The sequence below is a fragment of the Cynoglossus semilaevis genome, chromosome 16, assembly GCF_000523025.1.
Source record: "Cynoglossus semilaevis isolate Cse_v1.0 chromosome 16, Cse_v1.0, whole genome shotgun sequence".
NCBI classification, from domain to species: domain Eukaryota; kingdom Metazoa; phylum Chordata; class Actinopteri; order Pleuronectiformes; family Cynoglossidae; genus Cynoglossus; species Cynoglossus semilaevis.
The window spans coordinates 9,578,635-9,596,922 of NC_024322.1; the positions used below are offsets into that span (position 1 = coordinate 9,578,635).

Sequence of the window (18,288 nt, forward strand, 5' to 3'; positions counted from 1 at the left end):
CAATAATAAACACATAGTTGAGGTTGTGGAGAGGTCATGGTGGAAAAGTATTTGCCGAATTTCAGAAAAGACTGCGGGTTGGTTTGAAGTGAGCTTCAAGAGGCTGGAGAACTTTTGTCATTGTGGTCACGGCAGTAAACATGTGGATGAGGTGGTGGAATGACTAAAAACACAGTAATGACCATTAGTTTAACACAAGAAACAAACAGAATGTATGTAAATAGACGCTGTGTAGCCAAGCACTACTGACCACCAGGGGCTGGGTTAAACTCCCCCCCCCAAAAAACTCTCATGTTGAACTCAGTCAATACATTTTTGTTTTGGGTCATTTTGATGTCATTTGCCAGATTAGCTCCTTTGTATCACCAGACCTCTGCCATTTAGAAAGTAATAGTTTTACAGTGAAGAACGGGTGTGAAAATTCATACCATATCCTTTAGACTTATTCACGCCGCAGTGGTAGTCCGTTTTCTTTTTGAAACATTTTATTTCTCCAGAATCAAGGAATGAATGTTTTATGTGAGAGATTTGTGAATATAATTAAAGCTGACGCCCTCTGGCCAAAAGTAGTACTGTAACAGAAAATGCAATTCTGGGTTGCTTAAGAAAAAGACAGTGGAACGATGAACATTTAGTTCATTATTTTCTTAACTCTATGTTTACACTATACAAATTATAATGTTATAAAACATTTTTTGAGCAATTTGTATTAAATAATTCCAAATTCTAACACTGGATCCATGAATGTAGGCTCTTCCCAGGTGGTAGAAACCTTCAGTGTGTTGGCCCAAACTTCTCACAGAGTGACCTAAGTTTCACCTTTGTTGTAACATCTGTGCACTGCCCCAGTTTGGTAAGCACACCAGAAGATGATGCTTTAAATGGAACGTTTTTTTTTCAGCACACACCAGTAAACAGTGGTGAGCTCTGCTTTGGTAAGGTCTTTGTATTTTTGTGCTCGTTTGTGTTCAAAGACGAAACGCTGCGTGACTGGTGAACACTGCACAGGTGGTTGATCTGAAAGTGGGATGTGATCACGATTTGGAAATCTAAAAACTCTATAATCTTCCATAAAAATCACCAGAAAGGGAGAAAAGAAAAGGAATATTTTGGGCAGATGTTTGTTTTCTGCATCCAAAAATAAATACGCTCGACTCCAGGGTTGAGTACAATGCTATTCAGGCGGGCTCTGTTAAAACACATGACAAGTGTATTTTTCTCAAGCTTTAATTTTACAAGTCAAATGTTTATGCATGTAGTCCACCTCTGACCTGGGGATTGTTGTGAAATGTATCATCAAACAATGCCTTCGAGCGACAGTGCCACGAATGCACGCGAGGACTATTTATTTTTATGTGGTCTCACAGAAAGTACGAGTTATGTTAGAATCCGTGGAATCTCCGTAATTGCACGTCCGGCATTGGAAGTCAGAACATACAGTGGCTCAGAGTGGAGCTGTGGATAGGCCCACTTTGTTTCCATTAAGCTGTATCCAAAACAAGAATGTCTGAGTGGCTGGTCATGCTCCTGGATGGCGAATCATATAATACCAGGGTCAGGATTTGGGGAAAGGAGTGGTTGTGCTTCTCTTCCCAACAACTGACCTCAAGAACTGCACTGGACTGACTTTTCAATGCTTCATTCAGAACAGCGCAAGAATGAAAACTATAGATCGTGGGCATTAATATTGAATTCACTAAATGACTGTTGTTACGGTTCTCACTTTGTGGATAAATAATTCATCCTAATATACAGGTGGGCAGCTGGTAAAGAAGATTGACGCACAGGCATTGGCTAAAAGTAAACAAAAAGCCATCACACAGACACACCTAATGGCTGTGTATTGACCTGCAGGCCGCACTGTTTCGGAAACTAGAGCCGGAGAGAAGAAAAATCACAAAGAAAGGAAAAAATAAACCAGAGTCTAGCGAAAAACTTTCTTGCTGGGAGGCAGCAATTTCGAGGCATTGATTTACTCTGCTGCCATCATTTCTTACTGAGAAGGAAAGAGAGAGAAAACAACAACGACTGTCTCTATTGGACCTAACTGGTTTCCTGCCGGTCTGATTGACAGACTGAGTGAGATAAAAATTGAAAAATAAATAAATAAAACAATAAATAAATGAATAAATTTGTGGATATAATGTGAAAATACAGTAGTGACGTGATGTTTGTAAAACAGAAGACAATATTAATATTTGACTGCTAGATATAAGCGACATGAGCAAGACTTCAAAGAACGTCTGAATGACAATGAATATGATACAGATGTCGGTTGCTGGTTAGTGAAACAGTAATGATATTAACCAATCAGTGCAGGTCTCTGACTTTGTTTGGTGAATCACCAACTGGTAAGACTTCGGCTCACACTTTATCAGATGTTGGTTGTAGCGATGCGGTCCAACACAGGTTACATAGAGACAAACCACCATTCACACTCCTATTCACACTATTATTCACACCCACGGTTAGTCCATTATAACTAATCCTTGTTTTTTTTGGACTGTGGGAGGAAAATGACGCACAAAGCACTTCTCTGCAATGTGTCATGTTTTACAGTATTATTCTAAAACATTGTGATCGTTTACAGGGAATTCTGTTGTAGTAATTACAGTAACAACAGCTTTTATAGACAAGATGACAAAGAATATTGACAAAAGTAGATGAAGTGCAGTCCACAGAGACCATAATGACCGGAGCATTTTGTCAACCAGGGAATACTCGTTTATTCACTAAGGGTTCTTAAAGAGGGGCGGGTAGGGGTCTGCAGAAAGAAAGTTTTGGGAACCACTGTCATTCAATGTGTTATGTATATAATTAACATTATCATTTTAAAAGTCTATCTTTAAAAGTCATTGGATCCAATAGACTGAATGGAGAAAAATAACAACAGGAACACATTGAAATTCCAAACGGTGTGATAGTCTAGAAAACTAATTTCATGTTTTTGTTTAAATAAATATCAGATGCTTGAACAGGGAATGGTAGGTCTTTTATTGCTGTGTCTATTTTTCCCCACGAAAGTCATTATTCTCATCTTGTGATCAAATATTAATACCAATGTTTCCACTGCTGTGTTTTTGTCTCCACGTTCAGAGCAGGAGTCTAGAATTGATGTGGCAAGTTTAGACTAACCTTGCAGTGTTTGCCTAAAAGCATGCTGGGTAGACACTATTGATCGTTGACTTATCCCAAAGAACAAAAAAAAAAATTTGACAGGATGAGATGCAGGCAGAGAGGTGAGAGAGAAGAATAGAGAGAAGGTCATGAGTAAATTAATTCTCCGCGGATGAAAGACGGCAATAATTTGTTTACGATTGATGTGTTTTGTCACAATATTAAATCCAACCTTTCATGATTGCCTGTGCAGAAAAACAAACATGTCAATGCTGATTTTAAATATTAGGAAACAGGTGAAAATTGGATTGGAGAAAATTGCGAGCAATTACAGACTTTATTGCATTTTCACCTCTATTGCTTCTTCTATTACCAAAATGTTCTTTTGGAGAGTTTAGTGCGAGAGGATCTGTTTTGATATAGAATGTCATGAACTGTATCTTCCTCCTACGTACACTTCTAAAAGGAGTAGCTTCCAAACAACGTCTTTTTTTTAAATCAAACAGAGTTTTGGATGTTAATATTCCACTCAAATTATCAAGAACTTTGTAGCAAGTGCAGTGAAGACATGTGTGCACGTGTTTGAAGACACCAACGCTGTTCTTACGCAGCAGATAGAGCAGAGAACAACCTAGACAGTCCATCATTGGAGACTTATGGAGACAGACAATCGTCCACACTGAATATCACAGCACCTTCGTCCTACAACGTCCAGGTGTCCTTGCAGAGAGATCACTTGATCTTCTTACTGTAAAGCAAGGGCACTTACTACTTTGCACCGCTGTGACCCCAGTCTCTTTATAAATTAAAAAAAAAATTCTCTTGCATCTTCTTCTTCTTCCTCACCTTCATCCTGCTCCTCACTTCATGTGTTGCCAAGGGAGACTGATCATGTGCCTGCTGCCCTTTCATGCCTCCCCTCTAAAGTTAACCCAAACATCTTCGTCCATGAATTTCCATGAATATTGTTTAGGACATCATGTTTTTTTAAGACTGGCAGCTTATACAGCCATTCTCTCTCCCTCAGCACACGACCAAACCACCAACCAACCACAATGAAACTATTGGTCTAATCTGATCATTTATAATCCTGTCCATCCTGCTCATTCCTAATGCAAATATCAAGCTCCTCCTGTTCAGTCCTGTGTCTTTTGCACTTTGTTTCCAAATCTTTTTTCGTAGTACATTATGTCGTCTGACAAGGATTTTTATTCCTCCTGAAAGCATTTTGGACCAGAGATTACTGTTTTATATTATTTACTAAACACCAATATAACTTATAAGACAAGAAGAAGAAAAGTTTTTGTCACCTAAACTCCGTCTGCTTCCATACAACCCTAGAACCCCAGGGGATATTGTAAATATATATATTATAACACATTTTCTTTTTTTACCTTTTTTCATGAAAACCATTCTGACCCACTGTAGTCTGTTAACACGGAAAAATAAGAAATGTCTAGTAATTAAATTTCAAGTCAAGATATAGAAAGAAATATGAACGTATTACTCTGGATCAATGCAAGTATAAATTTTACTTGACTTTTACTCAGGGTGACGTTAATTTCATCACATTAACTCAAAAGAAACTTCTTTTCTAAAATAAAAAAACAAAATTTCATGGGGCTAAATGACGATGACGAAATTTGTTCATGCATTACTCAGCGAAAAAAAAAAACAACATGAAAAAAAATCTGGCAGGGATGAAGTCTGACCAGAGCTGATTTTGTCATATTAACAGCAGAAACAAATAAGGGGGAGAGCCAATCAGAGTTTGTTGGCTGGAAGATGAATCATCAAAACAGAGATTTAATCCAGTCATAGTGAGCATGTGTCTAATGATTGAATAAACACAAGACAGTGTGAATGCAAGAGTGCCAACACTGTACTCTGGTCAGTTTGTGAAATACCTTGGCCAAAACGTGTCCAGTAGACAAACTGTGAACAGAGTTGAAACCACAATATGAAACAGTATGTGGTCGACTAAGACTGACTTAAAAAAACACACTAGTAGAAGCCTAGCAGTTGATTGAGTATAAAAGTATCTGTCAGATTTCCTGCTCATATCTTTGTTAAATTCTATCATTCTGGGTTCAAATACAGGGCATAAAGACTTCAACTAAATTATTTATTTTAAAGACAAAAACAAAGCCTATTGCCACAGGTGCTGGTGCCAGAATGAATTAACTGCACAGGGCGATGCCATCACTGTACAGTAGGTGGCAATGTTCAAGTTCAGCCTAGTTAGAAATTGCACATTAACCTGCAAATTAAAAAAGGGGGATGATGAAATATGACATCTAAAAAAGGGGGATTTTTGTTAAGGTTTGTATCCTTTGTAGGCTGCATGTAAAAGCCTCACACTACTAGTAGACACACAGACTCATGGATCAGAGGATTATACTTTGACAAATATTACTCCCCGCGGTCTGATCTCGACGGTGTTTGCTCTTGTTTTCGTACAGGAGCTCACACATAAAACACGTAGCGTGTGTTGCACTGGGGTAACAAAGAGGTCCAATAAAACAACTTTAAATTGAACGGCAGGAGAAACGGTTACTGACATCAAATTAAAAACACAATCTCTTATCTTTAACGTGCTTCTGGGCCTGACAGTCTGTTGTGCCTTTATCCCCTCTTTGGACTTTCAAATCTCCATTTCTCTCAGAGCTCTGAGGGTGTATGCACTGACAGAATGTCAGGCAATTAAACAGTCATGGCTCATTGAGCTGGAGGTGGGCCCACTCCTCCAGACTCCTCTGTAGGCAGCAGAAGAAATGAATACACTCCCCTGCCTTCCCATGCACAGACAAGAAGTTCCTATCAAAGACACTTTAAACTATTATCAACTTCCACAAAGCTGAACAGTGTCACTGTCATGGGTAATTATCCCGTGTCACAAAGTAAGTGAGGACGCCGCATGAGACAACAGAGATTTGTTGTCGCAGGAAACGCACACCTGTCCCTGTTGGAGGAAGAACTCGCTAACACTTTCCCGTCAATGCTGCCAACGAGGCAACAGCTACAGATGAGCCTGACACTTTAAAACATTTCCGAATGTACAGAACAGAGGCGTGAAAGAATGGAGCCAAGCGGCTTCAATTAGGACACCACACGGTGACAGAGAGCTGCAGGTAAAACCCCGCTCACTCGGCGACTGTAATTTTGTGATACGGAGACTCTGAGGAGCTGCTTCTGGTCAGAACCAGTGTTTGAACTTTTGTGTTTTTGTTCCCGCTGGATATGAAAAAGAGAGATGATTAAAATTTTCAGTCACAGTAGGTAAAGGCTTACATCTGTCTTCAAAATATTTGTTCAGCTCCCTGGTACCCTTTGAAAGGATAGCTAATAAGGCACCGTGACGGTGAAGGGAGAAGAAAAACACAGAGTCACAAACAAAAAACGGCTAAATTATTATTATTATTTTTATAAATCTGTTTCCACATTGGGTCTGTTTCCTCCCACTGAACACCTGCCTTGTCTCAGCTCAAAAGAAGGATGAGGAATACAAGGCTGTGTTTGCAGGAATGAAAGAGATGCCTGCTGCCACCGCTCAGCTGTTTACATGCCAAACAAATAATGCAACTAGAGCAGGCCCGGAATTTCTTTTTTTTTTTTTTTAAAGTTCACAAATAATGACAGGTGAAAAAACAAGTGAACCTCCAAAGAATTTTAGTATTCCTGTTGCTAATATATATATTTATACTGTATATATATATATATATATATATATATATATATATGCATGTCAATGAGGCAGTCATTCTTTCATGAGCAGAAGTCTGTGAAGGACGTGAACGCACCGTCACCCAGAACAATTAATTTATCAGCAGCCTTATTTTGACACAACATTAGCAGATGTGTGTTTGCTATGAAAATGCAGATCAATAACAAGAGCTCAGGAATAGCCGCAGGGTAAAATGCAAAGCATGTGTACAAGTGTATTTGTATATAAATATTAATGGTAATTAATGGATAATACATTTTTGGCGTGTGGTGTTAACACCACATTTACTGGCTTTCATACACACACACGCACAGAGCTATTTGGTTCCTCCACCATCTGGGTTAATGATTTCAGACTTTGTAGTAACTGGGTTAACTGACTAGTTAGTGAACAACACTGATGCATGTAACTTAAGTGAAGTGAACTGGATCACCTTTGACACTGACATAGGCAAACAACGGCCCGCGGGCCAGACGTGGCTCGCTGGGCTTTCTAATCCACCCCACCAATTACTGGTACAAGGTATGCTACAGACTGATGTCGATCCTTTGGTTTCATAGATTACAACAAATAGACTATTTCTGTTGATGCCACCAAATGGCGCTAGACATCAAATTTGCCACATCATCTCAAAGTTGAGTCTTAAAATATTTCACCCAGTGTTCTACATTCCACCAACACTGAACTGGTCTGCCAGCCACCGCTGACTTAGAGTAACCTTAGTCCAAAAAACTATTATTGTATACATTAAAGAAAATCCTGTTTACTGCCTGTTTATAATGGCTGAGTAAAACACACAATGTGGTGCCTTGCCAGGAACAGGTTCAGGCTGCATAGCACTGTAATGATATTTTGAGCATAATAAGAGATGAAAACATGACCTTAGAGTCGGAGGGTATTTAAAAACCAATAAGTCAGGGGTCAAAACTCTGTTTCCTTTGCTGAGGCACACGTACGTAATTTAGTAGAGCAGATTATCTTTCAATTTTCTGCTTAACCACTCAGCACAGTCACATCTACTGTACAGTGGATCCTCCAAAATCTAGAACAGTTCTGCCTGACAGACAGTGAACTAAAGAGGAATTCATTTAAGCTGGGCATAATGCATTTTCAGCTCAATTTCCTCCATTGTATGCCCAAACCTTTTTCTTGCTGAGTGGGTGTTGACAAAAACCCTTGACCTCAACTGAAATAAGTACTCATTAGCTGAACTTTTTTTTTTTAAAAAACTGAAGGAAAATGCTGACCATATTAAAAGAGTTAATTTATGGTATAAAAATGTTCACTTATTAGATTATTGCAACTCTTTTGGTATTTAATTTTAACATAACTAATATACTGCTGTTTACCGCAACACTTTTTATAATATACACTCAGCTCTTTTAAATTATCCTATTCACCAAGGTGAGAAATTTGAGATAATTGTTTCAATTAATCTTTTCAAGTTGTAACAGACAGGCCACACGGGGAGACTCTCGACTGCTGTAGGAGACTAAATTAATACCGAGTTTGTTTGTGAGGGTGATTTTTATCAATGGAGAACAGGCTGTGGTTAAGCACTCACTGAGACTATCAAGGTCTGCTGAGATACGCAGAGAGAAAGACAGCCTGTTGTTTTTTTCTGTCTTTAATTAAATATTCATTGCTTTACATATCACCTTCCTACTGTGCATGAATTTTCCTACAATCATGACTTTATATGAAGTCTGGGGTTCATCAAACAAACCTAGTCATGTATTTCTGCGCTGCTGTACTGCATTAATTGGTAGAACAATGAAAGTATGTGGCTGGAAAAAAAACACTGAAAATAAAGGGGAGGTGTTCATACTGTCAACAGGTGTAGAGCTAAACTAGATCCAGGGCCCATGCTATCATGTGGTTAACCACAAAACCACTGCGACAGTAATTACAAACCTTGCCTTCCAGAAAGTTGGGACACATTCCAAAATTTCTGTACAGCCTAAATCTGTGAGCTTGGGCCCCCTCTCCCCACAACCTGTAAGGCAAAAGGCTAAAGAAAAGACTTTACGGATTTCACTGACCAACTGAGACACAGACGAGCTCACCACACACACACACACACACACACACACACAAAATCCTTCCCTGCTAAGAGTCTTTTTTAAGTCTTTTTGTAGAGGCTCCATTTATATTGGATTCAAGAATCCTGGGACCTCTGAATTATTCCTAGTGGAGTTCCTAGGTGTGGCTCAAAGCGTTTTAGGTGAACATAAATAAAAACATGGCCGACGGTGCTGAGGTAATATTCGGTTTGTTCTGAAGACAGACTTCGGAAGGATAAATAAAAAAGAGGAGAAAAAGATAATAGATTGCTTCCGTTTTTTACATTCTTGCTGAAAAGTTGCTCTTAAAATAAGCTAAAATAAAACTGCTAAGCTAACTCAAGGTTTACATTCACATAGTATTTAAATATGCATTTATTTAAAAATGTTATATTATTTAATGCATTACATATTCTCCTTTTTTCCACAGTGAGCTTCCATGTTTTATGTTGTTGTTCCTTGACGTCAGGCTGCTACATCACAGTAAAAAGTTGAGGTCAATAATTTTGTCTTGACTTAGCTAATTGGACCTTCCACTTCCAGTGGGATTCCGGTTCACTTTATGTCAATAGAGGTCTGAAATTTCTGGAATGCACCGCAATACTGTACCCAGTCTTTATACCAGTAAACCTGCAAACCCTCAAGTGTTACTTCTAGGTCATTTCAGTCTGACTCTCCGTCTATGTTACCACATGTTCAGCACATTAAATCTTTTTTTTCTGTAAAAACAAACAAAATTATCCCATTATCCCAAGTTTAAATTCCAGATTAAAAAAAAAAATCTGAAGTGAAATTTGAGTAGATGTTCTAACCGTGTTCAGTCAAACTCCGACTTTGTCAGTATCAACTTCTCAGGCTCAGATTTTGACACCTCGCTCACTTTTTATAGTTTTGCTCAGCACCTATCAGCACAAATTTTTTATAACTAACTCTGACAAAACCTCAGGGAAGCATAAAAATCTATGTTCAACTCCCGCATTTTATTTGATAGATTTGATAGGGTTTCTGGGCTTTGAGCAATTAAGAATCGTTTCCCCACTGAGCTGTAGCAATAGTGACAGTGGAAGACGGGTTTCAATGCACATCTGATCAATGTGAGAGAGGGCGAAAATGCTTGTAGAAAAAAAAGCATTTTCTAAATGGATTACAGCGATGTCACACTCAGCCGCCTGTGGCCAGATCAACATGGATTATAATGGTACATCACATGTTTTTTTTGTTTTTTTTTTTAAAGAAATGTCTGCACAGGTGCATTAGGGCCGATTAGGGTACAGTGAAAACAGGCTTCTGTCAATGTTCTCCATTTTGCAGGACAGGCTAATTGCACAGCTATTACAGAATACTCTGGAGCTCCCACATCACGGTGCCATTACAGCAAATGCAGCCTCCCACCCGCCTACTACTGTAGCAGCTCAAAGCTCCTCTGAAAGCTCTCATAACACAGATCAACAGATCGACTGCTCTGCTTGCTTAAGGCACTGAGTCTATTAGCGATGACAAAAACCTCAAAATGGCATAAACCCAAAATCAATACCAAAGTTTGACTTAAATTTTTTTAGAGATATTTTCAAACACAGTGGCACGTGTAGCATTATATGCCACATGCTGCGTATAAAATCTGATTCTGCCGGCCGATATACATCACAGAAGAATCCATCGGTTCAACCTCTTAATGCTTAATGCCTGCTTGAGAGTCAGTTAAAAATAAAAGCTTGATGGAAAATTCAAAGACAGGATGAGACATTACACCTGGTGTGAAATGATAATTCGACCTTAACACATTCTGCTGAGATAAATAGATGTCCTCGCATTTATTTACCTCCAGCACCTGCTAAGCACATTATTGTAACACCATTTCATTCACACCGATATAAAAACAATTGCCCCCATGAAGAGAAAACACTGAAAGGAGTACGAAATGTTGAACCTTACACTTTGTTGCATCGCATTCCAAACAATCCTCTGGTTTGCAGCAGTAAAGTGGAGGAGACAGAGGCTTAATTAATTCAATGTAAAAACATGTTGATGGACATGCAAAGCTAAAAAGGCACAGGCTGGATATAAAACATCACAAATGTGTGGGGATGGATGACATACTGTAATTAGAGTCTGAGGGGAGAGGGTTTTTTTCTTCCAAATATGAATTAATTTACTAATAATAGAAATATGTAAAAATGTTTTTAGGAACGTGTTTGTATCCACTTGGGAGGAAGCTAACACATTAGTTATTTTATTAATTTTTTTATATGCCACTTAATTAATAAGGCTTTTGTTGTGAGGGGAAAAAAGCCACTAAACAACAGCAAAACGCAGCTTGAAAAGAGTCATTTTAAAAGAAGCTGCAGGGCAAAAAAGGAAGGGCAGTGTAGCTGCGACAGTAAACCACGATGAGAACTGTCTCGCACCAGAATTGTGGGCTGTGGGCTCCATATTAACCTTTGCCCTCAGGCAGCATTTTAAGGTTTCAAGGTTGTTTGAGATGAAAATCCATGTACCAGGATCCAATCCTGCAAACATTTCACTAATCTGTCTGCAAATAATGGTGAGCTTCATGGCAAACAATTGACATGATTCCACCCCCCCTCGAACCCCTACTGCCCCTCTTCTCTGTTTGTCCGAGTACACAGATGAGATGAGAAGGGCAGTGAATGCAGCCACACCAAACCTTCCACTGCCCTTCCGGGGTAAAGCTGTTGATTCGTTAACAAACACAAATCAATAGAGGGGCCTGAGTGGAGGACAAGTATAAAGAATTAATTTCCGGCACCGGGGGCTTACGATGGCAAATCACCAGCTTTAATCAACAGTGTCAAGTCAGAGAGATGAATGATGTTTACACCAAAGCAGTCTCTAGCCTGGAAATAGCAGCATTGGCTCAGTTTCCTACCAGTCTGTCGAGGCTTGTGCCTGCTGCAGTGGTAGGACGCTCCTCTGGGCTGTACGGCCTGAAGCGGGCGTTGAACACATCCGAAACACCACGGGCAGACCTAGTCATTCCAGCGGGTTTGGGCTGACCACAACCTTGAAAAACCTGCAATTAGAAAAACATGGGCACCCACTTGTCAGAGGGTTGGATTTCTCTGGATGCGGAAAATAGGGACGGCGTGCTGTTTTGTTAAGGTCCTGTGAATCATTCACCCCACATTACCGGAGTGACAGTGCTCTACGTCAAGTTGAGGTGGCCTTGTTGATAGGTGACTTGACTGGAAGCTGTGACCGATGCTATTTAGGATGTAAGAGTTTAGTTTTTACGGGGTTTGGGGGAAAACGCCACATATACTTAAAACCATAAACAAAACTGCATCTGTTGCATGGGAAAACCAACGGAGCATTTAGCTTTGAATGAAAACTGACATTCAAAACTGTGTGGGCAGAAAAAAAAAATCATCAGAACCACCTACATTTTTCCTCCTTGAGTCCAATTTTGTGGGCAAAGGAAATATGCAGTAAAAAACATATTAACTACTGTTAGTTGAAGATTTTCTGACCAAACTCAAACATATAATTCAAATACAAGACCTAAACTGGGACTTAATTAGAACGTGTTGCACTGCACACCTTAGACAGGGCCCAGTGTGGTTGACAGAGGGCCGGTCTTTCAGTCTTTATCCACCATCTCAATAACAGCTTTGTGGAGTTTTATACCGTAGTTGGACATTTGCAATTTTCTGTGGGGTGTTACTTTTGTTGTCCTGTGGTAGAAAAAAAAAACTGGACCCACCCTGTAGGAGACCTGGGCACTGTTATCCTGCATATTCATGATGGCCTCTGAAATCTTCACATCAATGGGCTCCATGACAGATTCAATGTTGAAAGGTCCCTCCAGCCTCTGGGCCACCAGCAGCATGGCATCTGTTATAAAAGAGGTGAAAGAGGTGTTGTGTTGGTACAGAGACATGAAAGGACATACACAACACAGCACTGTTTATCTGTCACTTGAACTCATGTGGACAATATGCTGCTCCTTCCAATGTAGCTGCAAACTCAGGCTGGAAGGGAAAACCCTGGATAAAGACTGAGGATGTTCCACTCGTTTCAGAAGGAACTCAGTATGAAAATAGATCTAGGAAAAAGTGGGGCTCCATCCCAATCTATTAATAATGTAAGTAGACATTTCCATACAATGTCATTATACGGAAATGTATACTTAGTCAGGCTCAAGTTTAGCTGACTTGTAAGGTGGCTTTGAGATAGTTGAGCTTAAGATCAACTCATTGGACTTCAGCCATGCTGTCTGCTTTAAATATAGAACATATTCTAATATATTTGCCGGCCTTGAATTTGACACATGTCAAAAAAAATCACCTGATGCTGCAAATATGGTAGCAAGTAGCTTCATATGGTTCAGATGACAAAATGCTTGTGGTCTTAGACACAGCACACTTGACCCCCTTGACCTATTTAGCTCACAAATGGCATGCAATACTGATACTGGATGAGACAGATCCTGTTTTTATAACTGGACCATTAAATGGACACAAAATTAACAAGTCAGCCACAGGTGATCAAAAAAGACGTTGTAATCAAATGATTAGCCTTTTTAATGGGCGTTAAGAATTCACACCACCAAGAGCAACAGATGTCTTCAAAAATCATTTGTTTGAAGATGTTTGGGACATTGTGATTTAACACATACAACAGGGCAGCCCAGGACACAGTGGTTAAAACTTAAAGGATGGGGGTTGTACTGTGCTGAGCAGGCACCAAAACTGCACTGCCAAGTGAATGCATTAAAAATGCAGCCCACTGTTCCTTCCTGTTTGGCAAAGATAAGTTACAAAAATGTTAATGGCATTTCCATTTTTAAAAGTATAAGTATAAGTTTAAAAGTATGAGCAAGTATGAGAAAATGTGCTTTAAAAATTATTGCATCATCATGATTGTCAAATGGATTGCAAGGGACTGTGGACTAATTAGTGTTGTTCAGGACGAGGACACTGTAGTCCTGAAAACTCTTTTTGAAGACTTTCATCAGGTCACAGTCAAGAGAAATTGTTCATTTCCACTAACATTGCAAAACAATTTTGTGGAATAGATTTTTGTACATTTATCTTGAGTCCAATTCATTGGACTTTCTGTTCCAGTAGTTTTCAGATTTTTAAAAATTATATTTAAGAAAGTTGAGTAATCTAAACTATTTCCGATTAATCATGAGTAACTCTGATCAATACACCCCACTATGTGATAAATTAGATTAAAACATTTAAATTATTTAACAGTCCTAAAAAAAGAGGTATTTTCTGAGCCAGAATGAAGCTGTGAATGGTGCAGTATTACCAGGAGTGGCCCATAAATGTATGCTGCCCGGAGAGTCACTTCTAAAAACCTGGAGGGGTTTTTCCAGTCTTTTTCTGGGACTTCAGATGGCACTGTCCATTTGTTATACGTGACCCATGTGTGGGACCCACAACAGAGAACACTGTGCACTTCAACTTGAAAGGTTAATGACACATCTAAAAATAAAGTTGAAATGTGGAACACCAAGCAGTATACAGAAAAGGTGATGGTTTTTTAAATGAAAATGAAATTGAATAATTAATCAGATTTTTGAGAGAACAAAAAAAAGTTCAATTACCTGCACACAGCCTTTCACTGGAGGTCGTACTCCCCTCATAGTTTCATGTGTCCCACCCTGTGATTACTACGCGCTATTGTTAGTTACCTCCACACACCACATCGGAGTCTACTAACGCACACTGAAGCATAAATCCTTCTCGGGGCAAATTGAATATTTATGTAGATTAGTTTAACCAAGTCAATAAAATTTGGTTACGCTGCATGTAATAAAAAAAAGTGCTGATGAGTCATAGATTTAATAGAACATTTAAAAGCCAAGCACTTACTTACATCTGCTGTGGGCAATGAATATTAAAAGGTCATGGGCTCATTAATATCACTGCACACACACACAGGCCTGAAAGCCTTGTTACACAGAAATACACTCCATTATCATCTCCACAGAGTCCATTTGTTTTCATCTCCTTCAATTAACACCTCTAATCACCGAAAAGGATTTTGTATTAAAAATTTGTAATATTTACTCAGAGGGTTCAGTCTTCACAGGGGGGTCATGGGAGTCAGGCAAACACTCAGTGCAGAGTGAATTAATTGGTGTTGTCACAAAATTGTGCTAAAGTACTCCACAGCCCATAGGGTGTGTTAATGGGCCCAGGTCTTTACCATGGCACTGCTGTATTTGAATGGAGCTCCAGAGGGACCTGGACATCAGCAAACCACCAACTCATATCTGAGCAAGTTTTTACGACCCGGAGCCAGTACTTAGACGTCCTGTCAGGAGAGTTCCCTCCGCCCACAGACCTCCCAGGACAGGACCTCAGCCACTGCCTCTGCAATTATCCCTCCTTACTAAATTAGGCCGTCCTGTCATTTTGGTAAAGATAGAAACAATGGTATTCTCTTAAATACCTCTGTTTAATCTACTAATTTTACTAATTTTCTAAACGAGCTTGGACAGAGGCAGCTTCATCACTGGATCACGTTCTTTTTTTTATTCCACATGCAATATGTTTGAAAAACAAGTATAACATTTTTTTAAAGTTCTGTAGGATTTCTTTTTCTATTTTTGCTCTTTTTAATTGACCGCCGACATCTGTCGAGTTACACCTGAAATTGTCCTTTTGAAAAATGGAGGGAAAGATTCATTCTGACGACAGTACTGGTCTCTAACAGTTTCAATATAAGGCTCCTCATCACTAACTGAACACACAGATCACCATTACAACTAATACACACTCAAAGATCAGAGATGCTCTTTTTTTTTTATCTCCCCACAAAAACAACCATTGACTAATTTAACTGGTCCATCCTCAACCTTTAGGCCAGAACACCTGATGGTATCTTTATGTAAAGTTGATGTATTGAGTTTAAAGCAGCTATTTACTTGGTCACCATATAGTAGCACAGCAGTTATTAGTGCAGTGAAACTAACAGAATGCAAATGTTAGAAAATTAGGAATCTGCAAATAACAATCTGTAATGGATCTTACAGAACCGTATCTGTTTAATCTTCTACCCTCAACCAATGTGCAGTGTATTGTGGGTAAATGCCTTTTTACTTTTTGAAATGCACTGCTTCTTTTAAATCTGATCTACTTTACTCTAAACTAACGGCTCTTATCTGACCTAACCAAATATAATCTGATCTAATCTAATATAATCTAATCTAAATCTTTACATTTCATGTAAACTATTAGATTTGTCAGGAATTAAAACAACAGCCTTTTTTTTTCTTTTGCTCAAAGTGTTGGTCAAGAAAATCACCGAAATAGTGATTTCTATGTTTATACCAAGTGTGCACTTGTTCTGGTTAGATTCTATCTAATCTAGGAGATTGTTAAAAAAAACAAACAATGCCACCCTTTATTATGTCTTTCTCTGCTGTTTAATTGACAGTGATGAATTTGTACAGTTTATATAAAACAAAAGACCTTAATAACACACTAACATCTGTGTTTAAAAGATTGCACACAAATTTGCTAAAGTAACAGGGGCCAGTGTGGAGGGTTGGGGGTATTGTACAATAAGGAACAAAAAAAAAATTATAACCAGCCGACCTGTTCAGACTTCCATTCTCTCGGGACCCGAAATCACTAATGGCAGAGGCAGAGAGCTGAGAAACATTAGGCTCTGCTCTGGATCCATTTCCTTTCCAATTATGTTGAAGTCTCAGCCTTTGAAGGGCTCTTCTGTTTGTTTTCACTGCAGACTGCAAATAGCCCGTGATGCTCCCAGAAATTTTAATATAAGCGACAGACTACTGTACGTTGGTGCCAAATGGTTTTCTACACAATCTGTTCAATCTCCACGCTGTGCTACCATGTGTTGAAAATGACCCAAGAGAGGCGTCGCTCACTAATTGTCTAGAAAAATAAATGTTGGGGTCTATTGTCAAACTATTTCTTGACGATACAAAAAACTACACAAAACTTGAAGGTCACGTGTTTCTCCCCCAGCTCTGAAGGCAATTCAAATGTGACATTTTCACACGACTCGCTTTAAATCTGATTACGACGTATATTCATTTTCAAGCAGCCCCGGGTAAGTTTGCTTATTCGGTAACAAACAAGCCTTAAAAAAAAAATCTAAATTTAGGTATAAGCCTTAAAAAACTGTCAGCTACAATCACCAAAAAAATTAGGTCAAGGGAACCAAGGAGAAACAACTCATATTTCACAGGAAAAGAAAAGGAAAAAAAAGGATGATGCCTCCAGCCACAGAGGTGGATCAGATCTTTCCCAACAAGAGTGATTTATCTAAAAGGCATTAGATGAGCTCAACAACAGAGGAAGATTTATAATAACTGAGGGAGAGAGCAGAGAAAAAGGGAGCGGCCGGGAGTGAGAGAGACTATGTTCACACTGTCAGTCATGTTGTTTAATTCTTGTTCAGTACTGATCATTCATGACAGTTTAAATCACACAGAATCCGTAATTCACACACATCTGATTTTTACAGGAATGTGACAATTTGACGCGTATTAACAAGTCGGTCTGGAGTGTGTCGTGCTTCTCCCCCAGGTCACATGTTAATATGATGAGATGCACTTGTGGTAAATTTCTCCAATCGTCGAGGAGTTAAGAATTACATTTACACCCTCAACAGGGTTTTTCTGGAGGTCAGTGAACGCACCGTTAATAAGCAGTGGCGCTGCCGGCCTGACATTTATCAACTGATCCTGTAATTGGCTGAAAATCCGCTGTGTTTATTTTATTTCTGGATTTACACGACGTAACCTTAGCAATAATGATTAGAGCTAGTGATTTTGGAGAAAAGAATATGAATAAATAAGCATGAACCCAAAGCCACACTGCTGCAACTGTTGTTGATTCCATGTTTTATTTCCTCTGTGACATGGCCAATAATGACGCCACAGTGACAGCTGGACAAAATGTGGCTACGGGCCAGAGTATGGAACCAAGAGTGAGGAAATGTGTTAAACAGACACAAATATTAAGGCTAAAAAAATGAGGCCAGAGGTTTCATTTAACAGAAGCTGATTCATTAGTGTTTAAACTTATACTTTAGCTCACCAGGAAAAATCTTTAAATGCTTTTCCCTTCATGGGGGATGGACCTAGAGGTGGACAGCATAGTTATATGCCCCTTCCTGATGCAACCCTCCCCCAGGTTTCTGCAGTGTCGGTCATTGGGGCGGTGGGTGACAGCTGTCTGTCTGACTGTCAGCACCATTCCTCACCCCCATTACAGGTAAAGTCAGGCTAGAGCTGCAGTCATCAGAAGAAGCACAGACCACTTTCCTTTGTCACTTTGGTTTTGCAGTTCTCTTTGTTCCAACTGTATCGTAATAAAGGAAAATTCTGATAAAAAATGTCAATCATGCACTGAGTTCACATCACAAATATGT

The 18,288-nt window shown here is 39.2% G+C and overlaps 1 protein-coding gene across 1 annotated transcript in view; it reads right to left on the reverse strand.

Moving 5' to 3' along the window:
- Positions 1-18,288, reverse strand: part of gpc6b (glypican 6b) — an 84,737-nt gene that overhangs the window by 18,427 nt on the left and 48,022 nt on the right. Inside the window, exons 5-6 of the mRNA XM_008328538.2 lie at positions 12,626-12,756; positions 11,792-11,935 (exon numbers count right to left, since the gene is read on the reverse strand). Coding sequence (XP_008326760.1) covers positions 11,792-11,935; positions 12,626-12,756 — 275 coding nt within the window. The remainder of the gene's footprint in view (positions 1-11,791; positions 11,936-12,625; positions 12,757-18,288) is intronic.